A 14,825-nucleotide genomic window follows, 5' to 3' on the forward strand; every position below is an offset into this window, starting at 1 on the left:
TAATATTATGAAGTAAACATTTGGCAAATACTTTAAGTGTCTGCTAAATATTTACAAAATGTACGATATTCGTTAAACATATAGAAAATATAAGACAAATGTTTTGTGCTACTAGGGATGAATGTAGTTTTGGTCAGTTTTTTATATTCGAAATATATTTAACGATATATTCTATGAACATGGAATTGATACTTCTTACACATAAGAAGTAGCATGTCATATACATATCTGAATGATATTTTTTGCCACGCAAATAAAAATACAAAAGGTTCATGTTTCAGTATTTTATTTTTAAATAAGTGTCAACATTTGGTGAGATAAAATATTGAAACACTGAAACATAAGCACCTACTTTTACAAAAAATAAAGTACTTACCCAGGGAATATAAATTTAGAGTAATGGTGCACGTATGTGTATTCAAAATCAAAGTCGCATGAAATCCGTATGAACGTTCACCTGTTAAGGAATGGAAAATTGATATAGTTATCTTGGGACTTCAAAGGTTTGACGACGATAATGTAACGAGAGAAGTGTTTGATTTATTTTCAAAACTCTACAAGATGTGCGAACCAAATATTTGTGTATAAATTCAGAGCCAACCATTGATGGATACGAAAGAGCATGAATGATAAGCAGTAAACGGCGGGAATAAGAAATATGTAGTCCGATTACTGTTAACAGTGAACTTCGGAACATATTCAGACTTTGATGATAAAACTAAATCGTGTACTGTGTGAAGAGGATTAACACAGCGACTTGTAAAGACATTCAAAAATTATGCAAGAAAGTTGTATGATGTACAATCTTGTATGACATTAGGGTTTTCATAATCACACGCTGAAGTTTCAAATGGTTCCGTGCACTCAATTTGGAAAAAAGGTTTATAGATATTCTCACATTTTTATATATAAATTATAGAAGAAGAAGTTTCATTAGAAACGTTGATTCTACGTGATTACGTCGAAGTAATCTACGGTCCAGTGTAAATTTAATAACGATTTCATAATTAATAATCTTAGGAAGTCACGAAAGGATTTAATTATAGGAAAAATTCAATTAAAAACGGGAGAGTTTGAGCCTATGCGAAGTCGCCAAAATTGAATAACAATTTTATAATTATCTATGTCTAAACATCTCTGTCGTAACGATTTAATTGTAGGAGAAGAAGTTCAATTAAGAACGTCGAAGTAATCTACGGGCCCATGAAAATTTAATAACAATTTTATATTTAACAATATCAAAAGATCTTGTTGGTAACGATTTAATTGTAGAAGAAGAAACTGAATTCAAAACGTCCTGTCTACGTGATTACGTCGAAGTAATCAACGGACTCGTAAAAATTTAATAACAATTTCATAATTAACAGTCTCAAAAAACCATGAAAGTAACGATTTAATTATACGTGAGAACATTTAATCAAAGACGGGATACATCGAGCCTATGTGAAGCCGTGAAAGTTGAATAACAATTTTATATTTAATAATATCAAAAGATCTCGTTGGTAACTATTTAATTACAGGAGAAGAAGTTCAATTAAAACCGTCGAGTCCACGTGATTACATCGAAGTAATCTACGGGCCCGTAAAAATTTAATAACAATTTCATAATTAACAGTCTGAAAAGACCATGAAAGTAACGATTTAATTATAGGACAAGAAATTGAATTAAAAAACGCGAGAGCTCGCCGAGAGGGCAATAAAGAGGCTGAAAATGGGAGAAAATGAAGAAGTGAAAAAAGGGGCGAATAATCGGACGCCGTGAAACGCCATTAAACGCCGAAGGGCTCTATTAAAAAGTGCAATTGCGCTTTTACGAGGCCCTCGAGGTGTAATGCACGCGGGATTGAATATTCATGCACTGCGCTCGTTTATACGACTCCGTCGAATTTCCGGAGGAATAGGACGCCCGTCTTTGTGTACCTATTTACATGTGCGAGGCGAAAATGGGGAATAAAGGTTATTAGCGCATGGAATGCGAAATAATGGACAAGAAGCGCTCCAAAAGCGTTCCGCGAAGTTGCACGCGAGTACACTTGCAAATAAACATTCCCAAGTGTCCGCCGCCGATCTTATTGATTTGCATATATGTTGGAGAACACAAAAATCTAAGAGACACGTGTTTTTTTATATCCGCAATGGTCCAGATTTAAGGTGAAGCGAAACCCCCTCCAAATCAGTCGACTCGAATACAATACTTTTTTTTAAGGGTATTAGACCAAACTGTCCGAAACTTTGACACATTACTTCTGATCATCTAAGAATTGTCCTGATACATTCAAAATTTGGATTTTTAAACGAAATTTTTTAACTCAACCCAGACCAGAACTAAAATGGCGTCGAGCTCTCATATTTCGAGCGACATACAATTATCGAAGGCTCTGATATGAGAATCGAAAGGGTCAGGACAATTTTACGATAATTTAGAACACTCTGCTAATCGAAAAACTCGCATTTGAACGGGATAAATGCAAAAAAAGTTTTGTATGCGTTTCTATGCCAAAACGATGGGAATACGAGGTCTCGGAGGGAAAATTTAGTTGAACAGGAAATCACAGATGACATTTAGAAAAATCTTCTTTATCGACGTCGATCAAGTTCCTCGACGTGTTTCACTTCACGTTAAGGTGAAGCGAAACCCCCTCCAAATCAGTCGACTCGAATACAATACTTTTTTTAAGGGTATTAGATCAAACTGTCTGAAACTTTGACACATCACTTCTGATCATCTAATAATTGTCCTGATACATTCAAAATTTGGATTTTTAAACGAAATTTTTTAACTCAGCCCAGACCAGAACCAAAATGGCGTCGAGCTCTGATGTTTCGATCAATATACAATTATCGAAGGCTCTGATATGAGAATCGAAAGGGTCAGGACAATTTTACGACAATTTAGAACACTCTGGTAATCGATAAACTCGCATTTGAACGGGATAAAGGCAAAAAAAGTGTTGTATGCGCTTCTATGCTAAAACGATGTCAATACGAGGTCTCAGAGTGAAAATTTAATTGACCCGGAAATCACAGATGGCGCAGGGGGTCCCTCTGCAGTCAATTAGGGCCCCAGAAAGCATGAATCCAGAGGATTTCTGTAGTTTATTTCGATTTCTTTATAATTATTGTACGAAAACGACAGGTGGAGTATGCTATTTGGTACAATAATTCTTTCGACTTAACCCTGTTTAATATCAAATTTCTAATTAGATTTGTTAATTTCTATTCAAAAAGAGAAGGGCGTAATGTACTTTGCGCTCGCGTACAAAACTAGGGACGTATTATACGTTGTAATATACGCGGAGAAAACCACGTACATTACATGACGTATTATATTTACCCAACCTTGACGAATACAATATTAGAGAATTTTCCTCAAAGTCGGATACAGGGGGTCTATTACGTAAAGCAAATTGAGGGAAAGTGTGAAAAATGAGGAGCTGACGGTATTACGGAAAGTTTTTGGGGGTGAAAATGCGAGACCATTCATGTGAACTGGCTCGACACAAATTTTTAAGCGAAGTGGTGAAGTATACAAGAGAAGATAGAAAAATAAGCACCGTGAACGCCATCTTCCACGGATAGACACCGAAATTCAAAATGGAAAACCTCCAGGGTGTTTTGATTTTTGGCAACAATCGTATTCGGGGACGTAATAATAACCTTCTTAGAAGAAGAATAGAATTACGTGATGCCTCAGACCCATTCTCGTTAGAAGAAAGAGAATTGACTAGGATGTACAGGTTAGTTTTTGTTATTACGAGGTTATATTACATTATTAAACATTGAAAACTGTTAAATAATTCATGCTTACATGACATGATAAGGAAATTATATTGTTGAATTTCTAACTATAGTACATGTAAATATGAATGTAATACATATTTAAAAAATATAGATTGACTCGAGTCCTCTTCTTTACTTTTAACGGCTTTCCATTTTCCCGCCTTTCCTGCCTATAACCTAACCTCTCAACAATTTTGAATTTAGAAGGTATATACCTTGATTTGCCATATTACTAGACTAGAAGTGATAGTGATAGTGATGTCGTTCATTAATATAACGATACGTAATTCAGCGAATAAACCCACGTGAGATGAACGTGCGAGAAGTGAGCACGTTCGTCTAAAATAAGTAATAAATGCCCAGGAGGACGAACACAATGTTATAGAATTTTCCTCAAACTCGGACACAGGGGGTCTATTACGTAAAGCAAATTGAGGGAAAGTGTGAAAAATGAGGAGCTGACGGTATTACGGAACGTTTTTGGGGGTGAAAATGCGAGACCATTCATGTGAACTGGCTCGACACAAATTTTTAAGCGAAGTGGTGAAGTATACAAGAGAAGATAGAAAAATAAGCACCGTGAATGCCATCTTCCACGAATTGACACCGAAATTCATAATGGAAAACCTCCTGGGTGTTTTGATTTTTGGCAACAATCGTGTTCGGGGACGTAATAATAACCTTATTAGAAGAAGGAGAGAATTACGTGATGCCTCAGACCCTTTTTCGTTAGAAGAAAGAGAATTTGCTAAGATGTACAGGTTAGTTTTTGTTATTACGAGGTTATATTACATTATTAAACATTGAAAACTGTTAAATAATACATGCTTACATGACACGATAAGAAAATGATATTGTTCAACTTCTAATTGTAGTACATGTAAATATGAATGTAATACATAGTTGAAAAATATAGATAGGTTCGAGTCCTCCTTTTTACTTTTAACGGCTTTCCATTTTCCCGCCTTTCCTGCCTATAACCCCCACCTCTCAACAATTTTCAATTTACAAGGTATATACCTTTATTTAAAATATTACTAGACCGGAAGTGCTACTTATCTCGTTCTTTCGTATAGCGAATATGTAATTAGGTGATTAAGTCCACGTGAGATGAAAGTGCGAGAAGTGAGCGCTCTCGTCAAAAATACGTAATAAACGCTCTGATCTCTAGTCTCTATGCTCTTTACGTCGATTCTTTTACTTACAAAATCTCGAGGTTGGAAAACGGGTGGAAGGCATGTACTGGAATGTCCGTAATGTTGTTGCTCGTTAGATCTCTGCAAAAATACGAAAAGCCTGCCGTTAATATGACAATTTAAGGGCAACATGAAAAGAAAAAAATATGATTGTCCTTGGAAGACAAAAGTAAAAGAAGAAAAAAGTTCAATATTTTCCAAAATTGATGAATTGGTTTAATTATCCTAACTACTCGAATTTTTCGTTTACCGACATAACCCTTACGTTTATTAGGAACATCAAACGAAAAAAAAATATGATTGCCCATATAAGGGAAAAATAAATTGCAATTAAAATAGTAAAGAAGAAAATGTCCGAATTTCCTAGAATTAAAGAATTTGAGCGTGGTTTAATTATTCAATATTTCGCAAAATAGAAGAATTGGGGCATAGTTGTTTAATTATCCTCATTATTCGAATGTTTCGTTTACCGACATAACCCTTACGTTTATTACGAATATCAAAAGAAAAAAAAAATCACTGCCCACATAAGGGAAAAATAAATTGCAATTAAGGGGATNCACGATCGACCTCGACTTACAGCACTTGTACTAAAAAAACATTTAAATTCTGCGCGCATTTAAATATTTAAAAAAATGCGCAATGACTTATGCATCGACCCAATATTTCCCATATGTACGATATTCGTTAAATATATAGAAAATATAGAAGAAATAATTTGTGCTACTAGGGATGATTTCACGATCGACCTCGACTTACAGCACTTGTACTAAAAAAACATTTAATTTCTGCGCACATTTATATATTTGAAAAAATGCGCAATGACTTATGCATCAACCCAATATTTCCTATATGTACGATATTCGTTAAATATATAGAAAATATGGGAGAAATAATTTGTGCTACTAGGGATGTGGGGATAATTTGTGCTACTAGATGATTTCACCATGGACCACGACTTACAGCACTTGTAGGCGCGTGAGGCCCACGAAAGCATCCTTTGGGATGTTCCTGAGGTTGTTATGCGAGAGGAGGAGATCGTGGAGGGCCCCTAGGTTCTTGAAGGGTTGGCCCGACAGGGAGGATATCGCGTTACTCGCCAAGTCCCTTCAAAGAGCAATTACCAATACCCTTTAAAATCGTTTCCCCACCCGAACGACCTCTTCCAGTCTCTGTACTTACAAAACCCGGAGGTCCCTGCACTCTCGCAGATCAGGGATGCGACTCAGCTGGTTGGACTTCATGTCCCTGAAATAAAAAGTAACGTCTCCGTAGAATCTACAATGAACAAGGTGAGCAAGGTCCCGGATTCGACCTCCACGTACAAACTTTTCAGTTTCGGGCACTTCTGGCAGAGGTCCGAGGGCACGTTCTTCAGGTGGGCCCTGTCCAACCTGAGCACCTCCAAGGACCTCGTCGAGTTCAGGTCAGGGAACTCCTTCAGCTCCCTCAAATTGGACAGTATCCTGGAATTTCATCGACGCTCCTGGTGATCTCGGAAATGGGAATCTTCGTCCGGTACGCTCCATTACTTCGTTATTCTCACGGCGAGAACAATTTTTACAGCCGACTCCTCCTCTCCTGCGTTTACTCCTATGCGAGAGGATTAATACTTACAACTTACGTAGTTTTTGGTGGGTTCGAAACGTGTCTTTGTGTATCTCCTTGATGGGGTTCCCCCTGAGATCGAGGAACACCAGGTGAGGAGCATGCCGAAGAACGCTCCCGTCGAGGCTGTGTATCCTGTTGTTGCTCATCGACCTGCCCAAATAATTGGGATTGGTTTTACAAGGATATGATAAATAAGTAAATGGTCATTGAATTTTCAAACTAATTACTATTTATCGCCGAACGAGGGCGATACTTACAGGTCTTCGAGGTGCAGAAGTCGCGTTATGGCCAAGGGAATGGCCGCCAGGTAATTGTCATCGAGTTCTCTGCAACCGAGAGGACCGATAATATAATTTTAATTATGATCTTGGTGATATCGTGTAGAGGGCAAGGATGATGATAAAGACCCAGACAGCAGAAATACATAGCACAGAGGCTCATGGAATATTCTTTGAAAATATTTCAGTATTAATAGGATATGGATTTACGTGCTATGGACGTTTTTTGAACATAGGATCTCTAGTAGAACAGAATAATTTCTAAATGTTTTGTGGTAATCTTTGCTAAATATCTCAGGCGATAGATTTTTAAAGATATCTCGTAGATTTCATTCGAAGATATCTAAGATATATGTTGAAAATCTTAATGGCATGTTTAGTTTGAATAATTTATAAACATTTTTTACCTTAGAATTATTATCGATGGTCGCACAGAGGCTCATAGAATATTCTTTGAAAATATTAAAATATTAATAGGATATGGATTTACGTGCTATGGACGTTTTTTGAACATAGGATCTCTAGTAGAACGGAATAATTTCTAAATATTTTTTTCTAATCTTTGCTAAATATCTCAGGCGATAGATTTTTAAAGATATCTCGTAGATTTCATTCGAAGATGTCTAAGATATTTGTTGANAACTGGTCCATCTATCCCCGACAATTGGGATAGATGGACTACTTGAAAAAACCTGGAATAGGCGGACCATATCTCCTATTAGGGCTTTACTTTCTATATAAATGGATATATGGATGAATGGATGGATGGATGTGAATATAAATCAGACTACCTATATTTTCTAAGTATATTTACTATCAAATTTACTTATCCTTTTTCAAATAGTTTATAACTCTATACTAATCACTTTTCAAGCAGTTTATAACTTTATACTTTGAAATAAACAATGTTTATACCTTTGATAACATGTATTTCTTGTGTTACACCCTGATTTAGTAACGTATACCAGAGGTCCATCAATCCCTAGGAGGTGGTCCATCTAACCCGAGTTCCCCCGGGATAGATGGACTACCGAGTAAAAAAAAGAAAAAATCATAACTTCAAGTGTGATTAGTGTAACAGCTGGAGAAGTGCTTACAACTGTTCAAGGTCATATATACATATTATAAAAAAAATATACCAAATCCTAGACATTGCGAAGTTTCAGAAAAAATGACTTTAAAAAAACATGGTCCAACTATCCCGGACTTACCCTATCAACGGTAAAGGGTACACTAGCGAACGTCATCATGTACACGTGTCATGTGGTAACCATTGCTTCAGTTGACGAGTTTATGCCGTCACTATTGTAAATATACCTGTCGTATCGTTGCAACTGTAATCATTCTTAGTAACAACGTGTACTTCAATGAAATTGTACATTTGACATTACGAGCAGAGTAATAATTTTGTAGAACCGCTGTCCTTATATATCCCAGCGATTGCTGTTATATCAACCCCAATTGTAGTAATTATAACAACATTTTTCTCTCCGTGTAGGTCCCATTAGAGGGTGAAATATACTTGGGGCGGGACTCTACACTCCTTCCAGGGTTATTTTTCCCTAGATTTATCAAGTATAAAGACCCAAGGGTCCCTGATCAGTGTTCCTAGGACCCTCTGCCCTCTTTACTCCACTCCAGGACGTCTTCCCAGACCCTAAAGACCCCTTACCCAGGTAGATGCCCATGAAGAAGTCCGCCGCGGCCAGGTTACAGACCAGGAACCTGGGAACATCCATTTTGCTCCTGGAGAATATCAGGACGAAGACGACCGTCCCATTTCCGAGCATCGCCAAGAGGAAAACGATCCACACCCCGCACCTCAGGGTCCACCAGTCGAAGAGGTCCTCGCAGGGCAAGAAGGGTCCTGAAATAATGCGCTAATTATCCAGGGCCTCCACCAAATTGCCTGGTAACGCCACTTCCATTAATATCCGCAATTGACGAGTATCAATTAATCGACAAACCAGGCTGCGGCAAACATTGCACGTGGGACGGGGTCGTCTGTTCCTCCTGGATGTTGCGGCCTTCATGGTCGTCGAAATAATCCTCGACATATGACGGCAGGTTGCCGGGGTAGGTAAAATCTGAACCAAAGTTATCCCAAAGTTCATTTATTTCTGAGCCGAATTTCTCGCTCAAGTTATCTAAAAAACGTCGTCACTTCAGTGCCGCAAATCGCAAGCCTCGCGCTCAGGGGTTCGGGGGTGTACACGGGCGCGAATAAGCAAAGAAACAAAAGGATACTACTACCCATTAAGGTGAAGTGAAACCCCCTTCAAATCAGTCGATTCGAATACAACACTTTTTTTTAAGGGTATCAGCCCAAACTCTCCAAAACTTTGTCACATCACTCCTGATCATCTAAGAATTGTCCGGACACATTCAAAATTTGGATTTTTGGAAAGAAATTTTTAACTTAGCCCAGACCAGAACTAAAATGGAGTCGACCTCTCATATTTCGATTAATATACAATTATCGAAGGCTCTGATATGAGAAACGAAAGGGTCAGGACAATTTTATGACAATTTATAACACTGTGGTAATCGATCAACTCGCATTTGAACGGGATAAAGGCAAAAAAGGGGTTTTATGCGGTTCTATGCTAAGACGATGGGAATAAGAGGTCTCGGAGGGAAAATTTAATTGACCTGGAAATCACAGATGGCGCAGGGGGTCCCTTTGTAGTCAATTTGGGCCCCAGAAAGCATGAATCCAGAGGATTTCTGGAGTTTTACTTCGATTTCTTTATAATTATTGTTCGATAACGACAGGTGGAGTATGCCATTTGGTACAATACCCAATATAATTCGAGCCAGCTGTCAATATAAAAACGAACGTCGGCAACGTAGGTATTTAGAAAAATCTTCTTTATCGACGTCGATCAAGTTCCACGACGTGTTTCACTTCACCTTAAAGTTTATATTGGGTATTGTACTAAATGGCATACTTTACCTGTCGTTTTCGTACAATAATTATAAAGAAATTGAAGTAAAACTCTAGAAATCCTCTGGTTTATGCTTTCTGGGGTCGTAATTGACTGCAGAGGGACCTCCAGGCAAAAAAGTGTCTTATGCGCTTCTGTGCTAAGACGATGGAAATACGAGGTCTCGGAGTGAAAATTTAATTGACCAGATAATCACAGATGGCGCAGGAGGTCCCTCTGCAGTCTATTAGGCCCCCAGAAAGCATGAATCCAGAGGATTTCTGGAGTTTTACTTGGATTTCTTTATAATTCTTGTACGAAAACGACAGGTGGAGTATGCCATTTGGTACAATACCCAATATAATTCGACACAGCTGTCAATATAAAAACAAAAGACGGCAACGTAGGCATTTAGAAAAATCTTCTTTATCGACGTCGATCAAGTTCCTCGACGTGTTTCACTTCACCTCAAGGGCCGATAAAAAAAATACGTGTCGCTTAGTTCTTAGTCTACTATAACATATTATAAAAGAAATGAAATCGGAGAGATCGACCTGGGATACCTTCCTTGTAAGAGAGTCGAGTCTACGCCCGTAAAGAGACTCGGGCGGCCGAGGCTAACGCGCTTACCAGGTGTAGAAGTATGAAACCGGAATTTTTTTGTAAAAATTACACGTCCGTTGTTTGAAAACGATAAAAAATATTTTATTCAAAATAACGTCCATTGCTATTTATGCATTTTTACCACCTCTCCGGCAATTTATGAATGCCATGCCAAAAAAACTATTCTTCTTTTGAAGCAGACCAGTTATCGAGCCATTTTCGTACATTTTCATACGAATTGAAGCGTTGTTCAGCGAGAGCGTGTCCCAGTGATGCGAATAGATGATAATCCGATGGAGCCAAGTCTGGAGAATAAGTCGTATGCGCTAGTATTTTTTTCCCAACTGAACGCCTCGATCGTTTCCCTGACCCGTTTTGCTGTGTGTGATGGGGCATTATCATGGAGCAAAATGACTTTGTGTTGCCTTGTTACATATTCCGGTCGTTTTTCATGTAATGCCCGATTTAAATCGATCATTTGCTGTTGGTAGCGATCAGTGTTAACAGTTTCACCAGGTTTTAGCAGCTCATAATAGATCCCACCAAACACAGAGCATTGTCTTCTTTCCAAAGCGATTTTGACTTGCAGTGGATGTCGATGGTTCGTCTGGATTCGCCCATGATTTACGACGCTTAGGATTCTCAAAATATATCCATTTTTCATCACCTGTCACGATTCGATGGAGAAATGACTTTCTTTTGCATCTGTCGAGCAGAATTTCACAAGTGGTTTTTCGATTTTCTTCCTGCCTTTCATTAAGTTCATGCGGAACCCATTTTCCCACTTTCTGAATCTTTCCCATAGCTTTCAAACGAATGGAGACGGCTTTCTGCGTCACATTCAGTTGATCCGCGAGTTCTTCTTGAGTTTGAGTATCATTTTCATCCGATAAGGCTTGCAATTCGTTGTCTGCGAACTTTTTTGGTGGTTTCCCACGCTCTTCGTTTCTCATGTCAAGATCACCACTTTTGAATTTTTTGATCCACTCGAAGCACTCTGCGTTTTACCAAGAGCATGTTGACAGTAAGCTTCGACAAGCATTCGATGCGATTCTGCAGCAGTTTTCTTCAAATGATAACAGAAAACCAATGCTGTCCACAAATCGCAGTTCGTAGGCACAAAACTCGACATGTTTAAGGTTATAGAAAAATATACTGCTGTATGAAACTTGGGTTGTTGTATGTTCAAAATCTTCGTCAGCTGTTAGGGGGAGATGATGGCGCTGCAGTAGCGCACTTATGGCCCCTAAACTGCTCACTAGCACCATCTATAGGGAAATTCCTGTTTCATACTTCTACACCTGGTATATGATATTGTCGCGACTCTAGCGAGCGTGGGCTTGAAAATGAGAGTTGATTTATTTGGGACGCTAATAAATATGCAAAAAATATCGGAAAAATATGCAAAAAATGGTGCAAACGTTGGACAGTTTTCTCCTTTTTTTTTGAAGCATCGATAGGCGGGGGTGTGGGAGTCAGGGGCACTTAGAGGACCTCTAAGAGTCTACTCACGCAATTGGGGCCAGATATCGGTCAGACTCGAGTTCCAGAGGCTCATGTCGAACTCATTGTCCGTCGGGAATAGCACCGACTCCTGGACAGGGACTTTGGTGACGGGTTCCTCGAGCTCGATCGCCAGGAAGGCGCAACAATGGTACGCATAGGAAAGGACCATCGTCTGCACCCTCGGGAACTGATCCGGCGAGGGGAACTCCCTCAGGGCGGGATTATTGAACGTCTTTAGGTGCAACAATCCCGACAGACCTTTAATCGGCAACGTAGGGAACACATTGTTCCCCAGGTTCCTGAAACGACGAGGAATTTCTGCATTTTGAGGGCTGACGTGCTCGTAAGGCGTGAACGCGTCATTTTCTAAATGACACTTAGTAAATAGGAGAAATGTTTTGAAGAAGTGTTCCGATGAGTCCTCGAGCTCTACTTACAGGTCCTTCAATTGTCTTATGTCTGTGAACGCGTCCGGGTGTATGTGCTCCACGTAATTGCTCTCCAGGTTCCTGAAAAGGGAATCTTTCTTTAGAGGTCGTCGATGGCGACTACACCGTCAAAAGTACTTTCAATTACAGGTTATCATCGTTAAAATGTAAATGTAATTTCTATTGTAACAACCCTAGTAGCGTAAAATAAATTATAAATATTTCTTTGTAATCTTCGATAAATATCTCAAAGGACAGATGGCGACTACACCGTCAAAAGTACTTCCAATTACGGGTTATCGTCGTTAAAATGTAAATGTAATTTCTATTGTAACAACCCTAGTAGCGTAGAATAATTTATAAATATTTCTTTGTAATTTTCGCTAAATATCTCAAGGGACAGATGGCGACTACACCGTCAAAAGTACTTCCAATTACAGGTTATCGTCGTTAAAATGTAAATGTAATTTCCTATTGTAACAACCCTAGTAGCGTAGAATAATTTATAAATATTTCTTTGTAATCTTCGATAAATATCTCAAGGGACAGATGGCGACTACACCGTCAAAAGTACTTCCAATTACAGGTTATCGTCGTTAAATGTAAATGTAATTCCTATTGTAACAACCCTAGTAGCATAGAATATTTTATAAATATTTCTTTGTAATCTTCGATAAATATCTCAAGGGACAGATGGCGACTACTCCGTCAAAAGTACTTCCAATTACAGGTTATCATCGTTACAATGTAAATGTAATTCCTATTGTAACAACCCTAGTAGCGTAGAATAATTTATAAATATTTCTNATTCCGTGCTACTTACTTGAAATATTTAACAAAAGAAATATTTAGTAAAGATTTCAAGAAAATAGATATATAAATTATTCCGTGCTACTAGGGTAATAAGTAAAAGTATCGCTGCTTTTGGTATGGACTCATCGCTACCTGGAGGAGGAGAAGTTCTCGCTGGAGGAGACCGAAGATGCTCTCTTGTGCTGCTTCTGCTGGATCTCGGCGATCTGATAGGCATACTGATCGGTCCTGGGGTGTCGGGGCCTCCTCCTACGTCGCCGTTCCCTGGGGCACAGCCAGAGCAGCCTCTTCCCCCACCACCCCCCAGGACACTGACCATCCTCGAGGAGTCTCGAATTGCACGCACAAGGTGGAGGCTGGTTCTCCCTGGACGACCTGTCCACCAGGCTGTTCGTGTTCGCGGGGGTCTGCCTGTTGCTGAAATTCGAGCTGTGTCTGCATCTTCCGATCCCCCGGGTGACCCTGGACTCCTCGATGGCCTTGCAGATCAGCACGCAGTCCTTCTTGAACTGCTTCGTCAGGATGGCGTAGAGGAAGGGGTTGCAGCAGGAGTTGAGCGGAAGCACGAAGACGGCGAACACCTTGGCCTGCTCCAGGGAGACGAGCTGGAGGCCGAAGGTCGCGGTCAGCGAGAAGAACGCGATGGGCGACCAGCAGAGGAAGTCGGTGAACACCAGGAGGGCCATCCTCTTGGCTATTCGAGAGTCGTTCGAGTTCCAGGCCTGCGAGCCCCGGATCGCGCAATACATCTTGAGGTAGCAGCCCATGAGGATGAGGAAGGCTACCCCGTTGATGAGCATCAGGAACACGACGTAGGTGAGAGAGGCTGTCCCGGTGGTTTCGAAGGGCAGACAAATGGCGAACTTCCGGTAGTCCGATACTCCTATCAACGGGAAGGTCGCCATCGACAGGGCGAAACCCCAGCCCAGGGTCATTATGTAACCTGCGTGCTTGAGGGAGAGACGTTTGTTCAGGTGCATTGCGTGCGTTATCGCGTAGTTCCGTTCTAGCGTTATCACTGCCAGCGTGTAGACGCTCAGCTCGGAGCTCAGCACCCCCAGGAAGCCGGCCAGTTGGCATCCCGCTGACATCTGCCAGGGGATCGCATACATCCGGAACTCGCCCAGGGTGGAGGCGTCCACTACTGCAAGGAGACCTGTGGATGTGGAATTTTTACAAGTCGATTTAAGGTTAAAGATAAGGTAATAAAAAGAAAAAGGGAATTTCATTAAGGAAAGAGGAGGGGAGGATCGAGAGGTACTGAACTTAGATACAAGGAAGATTTCTCCGATTTCATTTCATTTATAGTATGTCATAGTAGACTATAAACTAAGCGACACGTATTTTTTTTTATCTGCCATTAAACACTTTAAGGTGAAGTGAAACACCCTTTTCAAATCAGTCGATTCGAATATAACACTTTTTTTTAAGGGTATTGGACCAAACTGTCCGAAACTTTGACACATCACTCCTGATCATCTAAGAATTGTCCTGACACGTTCAAAATTTGGATTTTTGGAAAAAATTGTTTAACTCAGCCCAGACCAGAACCAAAATGGCGTCGAGCTCTCATATTTAGATCGATATACAATTATCGAAGGCTCTGATATGAGAATCGAAAGGGTCAGGACAATTTTACGACAATTTAGAACACTCTGGTAATCGATAAACTCGCGTTTGAAC

The 14,825-nt window shown here is 39.7% G+C and overlaps 3 protein-coding genes across 3 annotated transcripts; all 3 read right to left on the reverse strand.

Annotated features, from left to right (window-relative positions):
- Positions 1-4,985: 4,985 nt before the first annotated feature.
- Positions 4,986-6,907, reverse strand: LOC105696067 (leucine-rich repeat-containing G-protein coupled receptor 6; the record flags this gene model as incomplete). The annotated part of the gene is made up of 6 exons (XM_023433704.1): positions 6,845-6,907; positions 6,594-6,737; positions 6,302-6,442; positions 6,159-6,224; positions 5,940-6,083; positions 4,986-5,057 (listed from the first exon to the last, which is right to left on the reverse strand). Coding segments are annotated over exons 2-6 (563 nt in total), but the record flags the coding sequence as incomplete, so codon positions are not given.
- Positions 6,908-8,436: 1,529 nt separating this feature from the next.
- LOC111674230 (lutropin-choriogonadotropic hormone receptor-like) lies at positions 8,437-13,067 on the reverse strand. The gene is made up of 5 exons (XM_023433705.1): positions 13,048-13,067; positions 12,339-12,449; positions 11,908-12,200; positions 8,833-9,012; positions 8,437-8,732 (listed from the first exon to the last, which is right to left on the reverse strand). The coding sequence occupies exons 1-5, from the start codon at positions 13,065-13,067 to the stop codon at positions 8,437-8,439; spliced, it is 900 nt and encodes a 299-aa protein (XP_023289473.1).
- Positions 13,068-13,249: 182 nt separating this feature from the next.
- LOC111674231 (follicle-stimulating hormone receptor-like) lies at positions 13,250-14,298 on the reverse strand (the record flags this gene model as incomplete). Its single annotated transcript, XM_023433706.1, has 1 exon — positions 13,250-14,298. A coding segment is annotated over one exon (1,028 nt), but the record flags the coding sequence as incomplete, so codon positions are not given.
- Between the last annotated feature and the right edge of the window lie 527 nt (positions 14,299-14,825).

The sequence above is a fragment of the Orussus abietinus genome, unplaced genomic scaffold (assembly GCF_000612105.2).
Source record: "Orussus abietinus isolate OABI.00-Male unplaced genomic scaffold, Oabi_2.0 scaffold1033, whole genome shotgun sequence".
NCBI lineage: Eukaryota > Metazoa > Arthropoda > Insecta > Hymenoptera > Orussidae > Orussus > Orussus abietinus.

Coding starts and splice junctions, on each gene's coding strand:
- LOC111674230 (XM_023433705.1), bottom strand. CDS start 13,067: ATGATAACCTGTAATTGGAA. Junction 12,201..12,338: donor ATAAGACAATTGAAGGACCT/GTAAGTAGAGCT, acceptor TCGTCGTTTCAG/GAACCTGGGGAACAATGTGT. Junction 8,733..8,832: donor GCAATGTTTGCCGCAGCCTG/GTTTGTCGATTA, acceptor GCATTATTTCAG/GACCCTTCTTGCCCTGCGAG.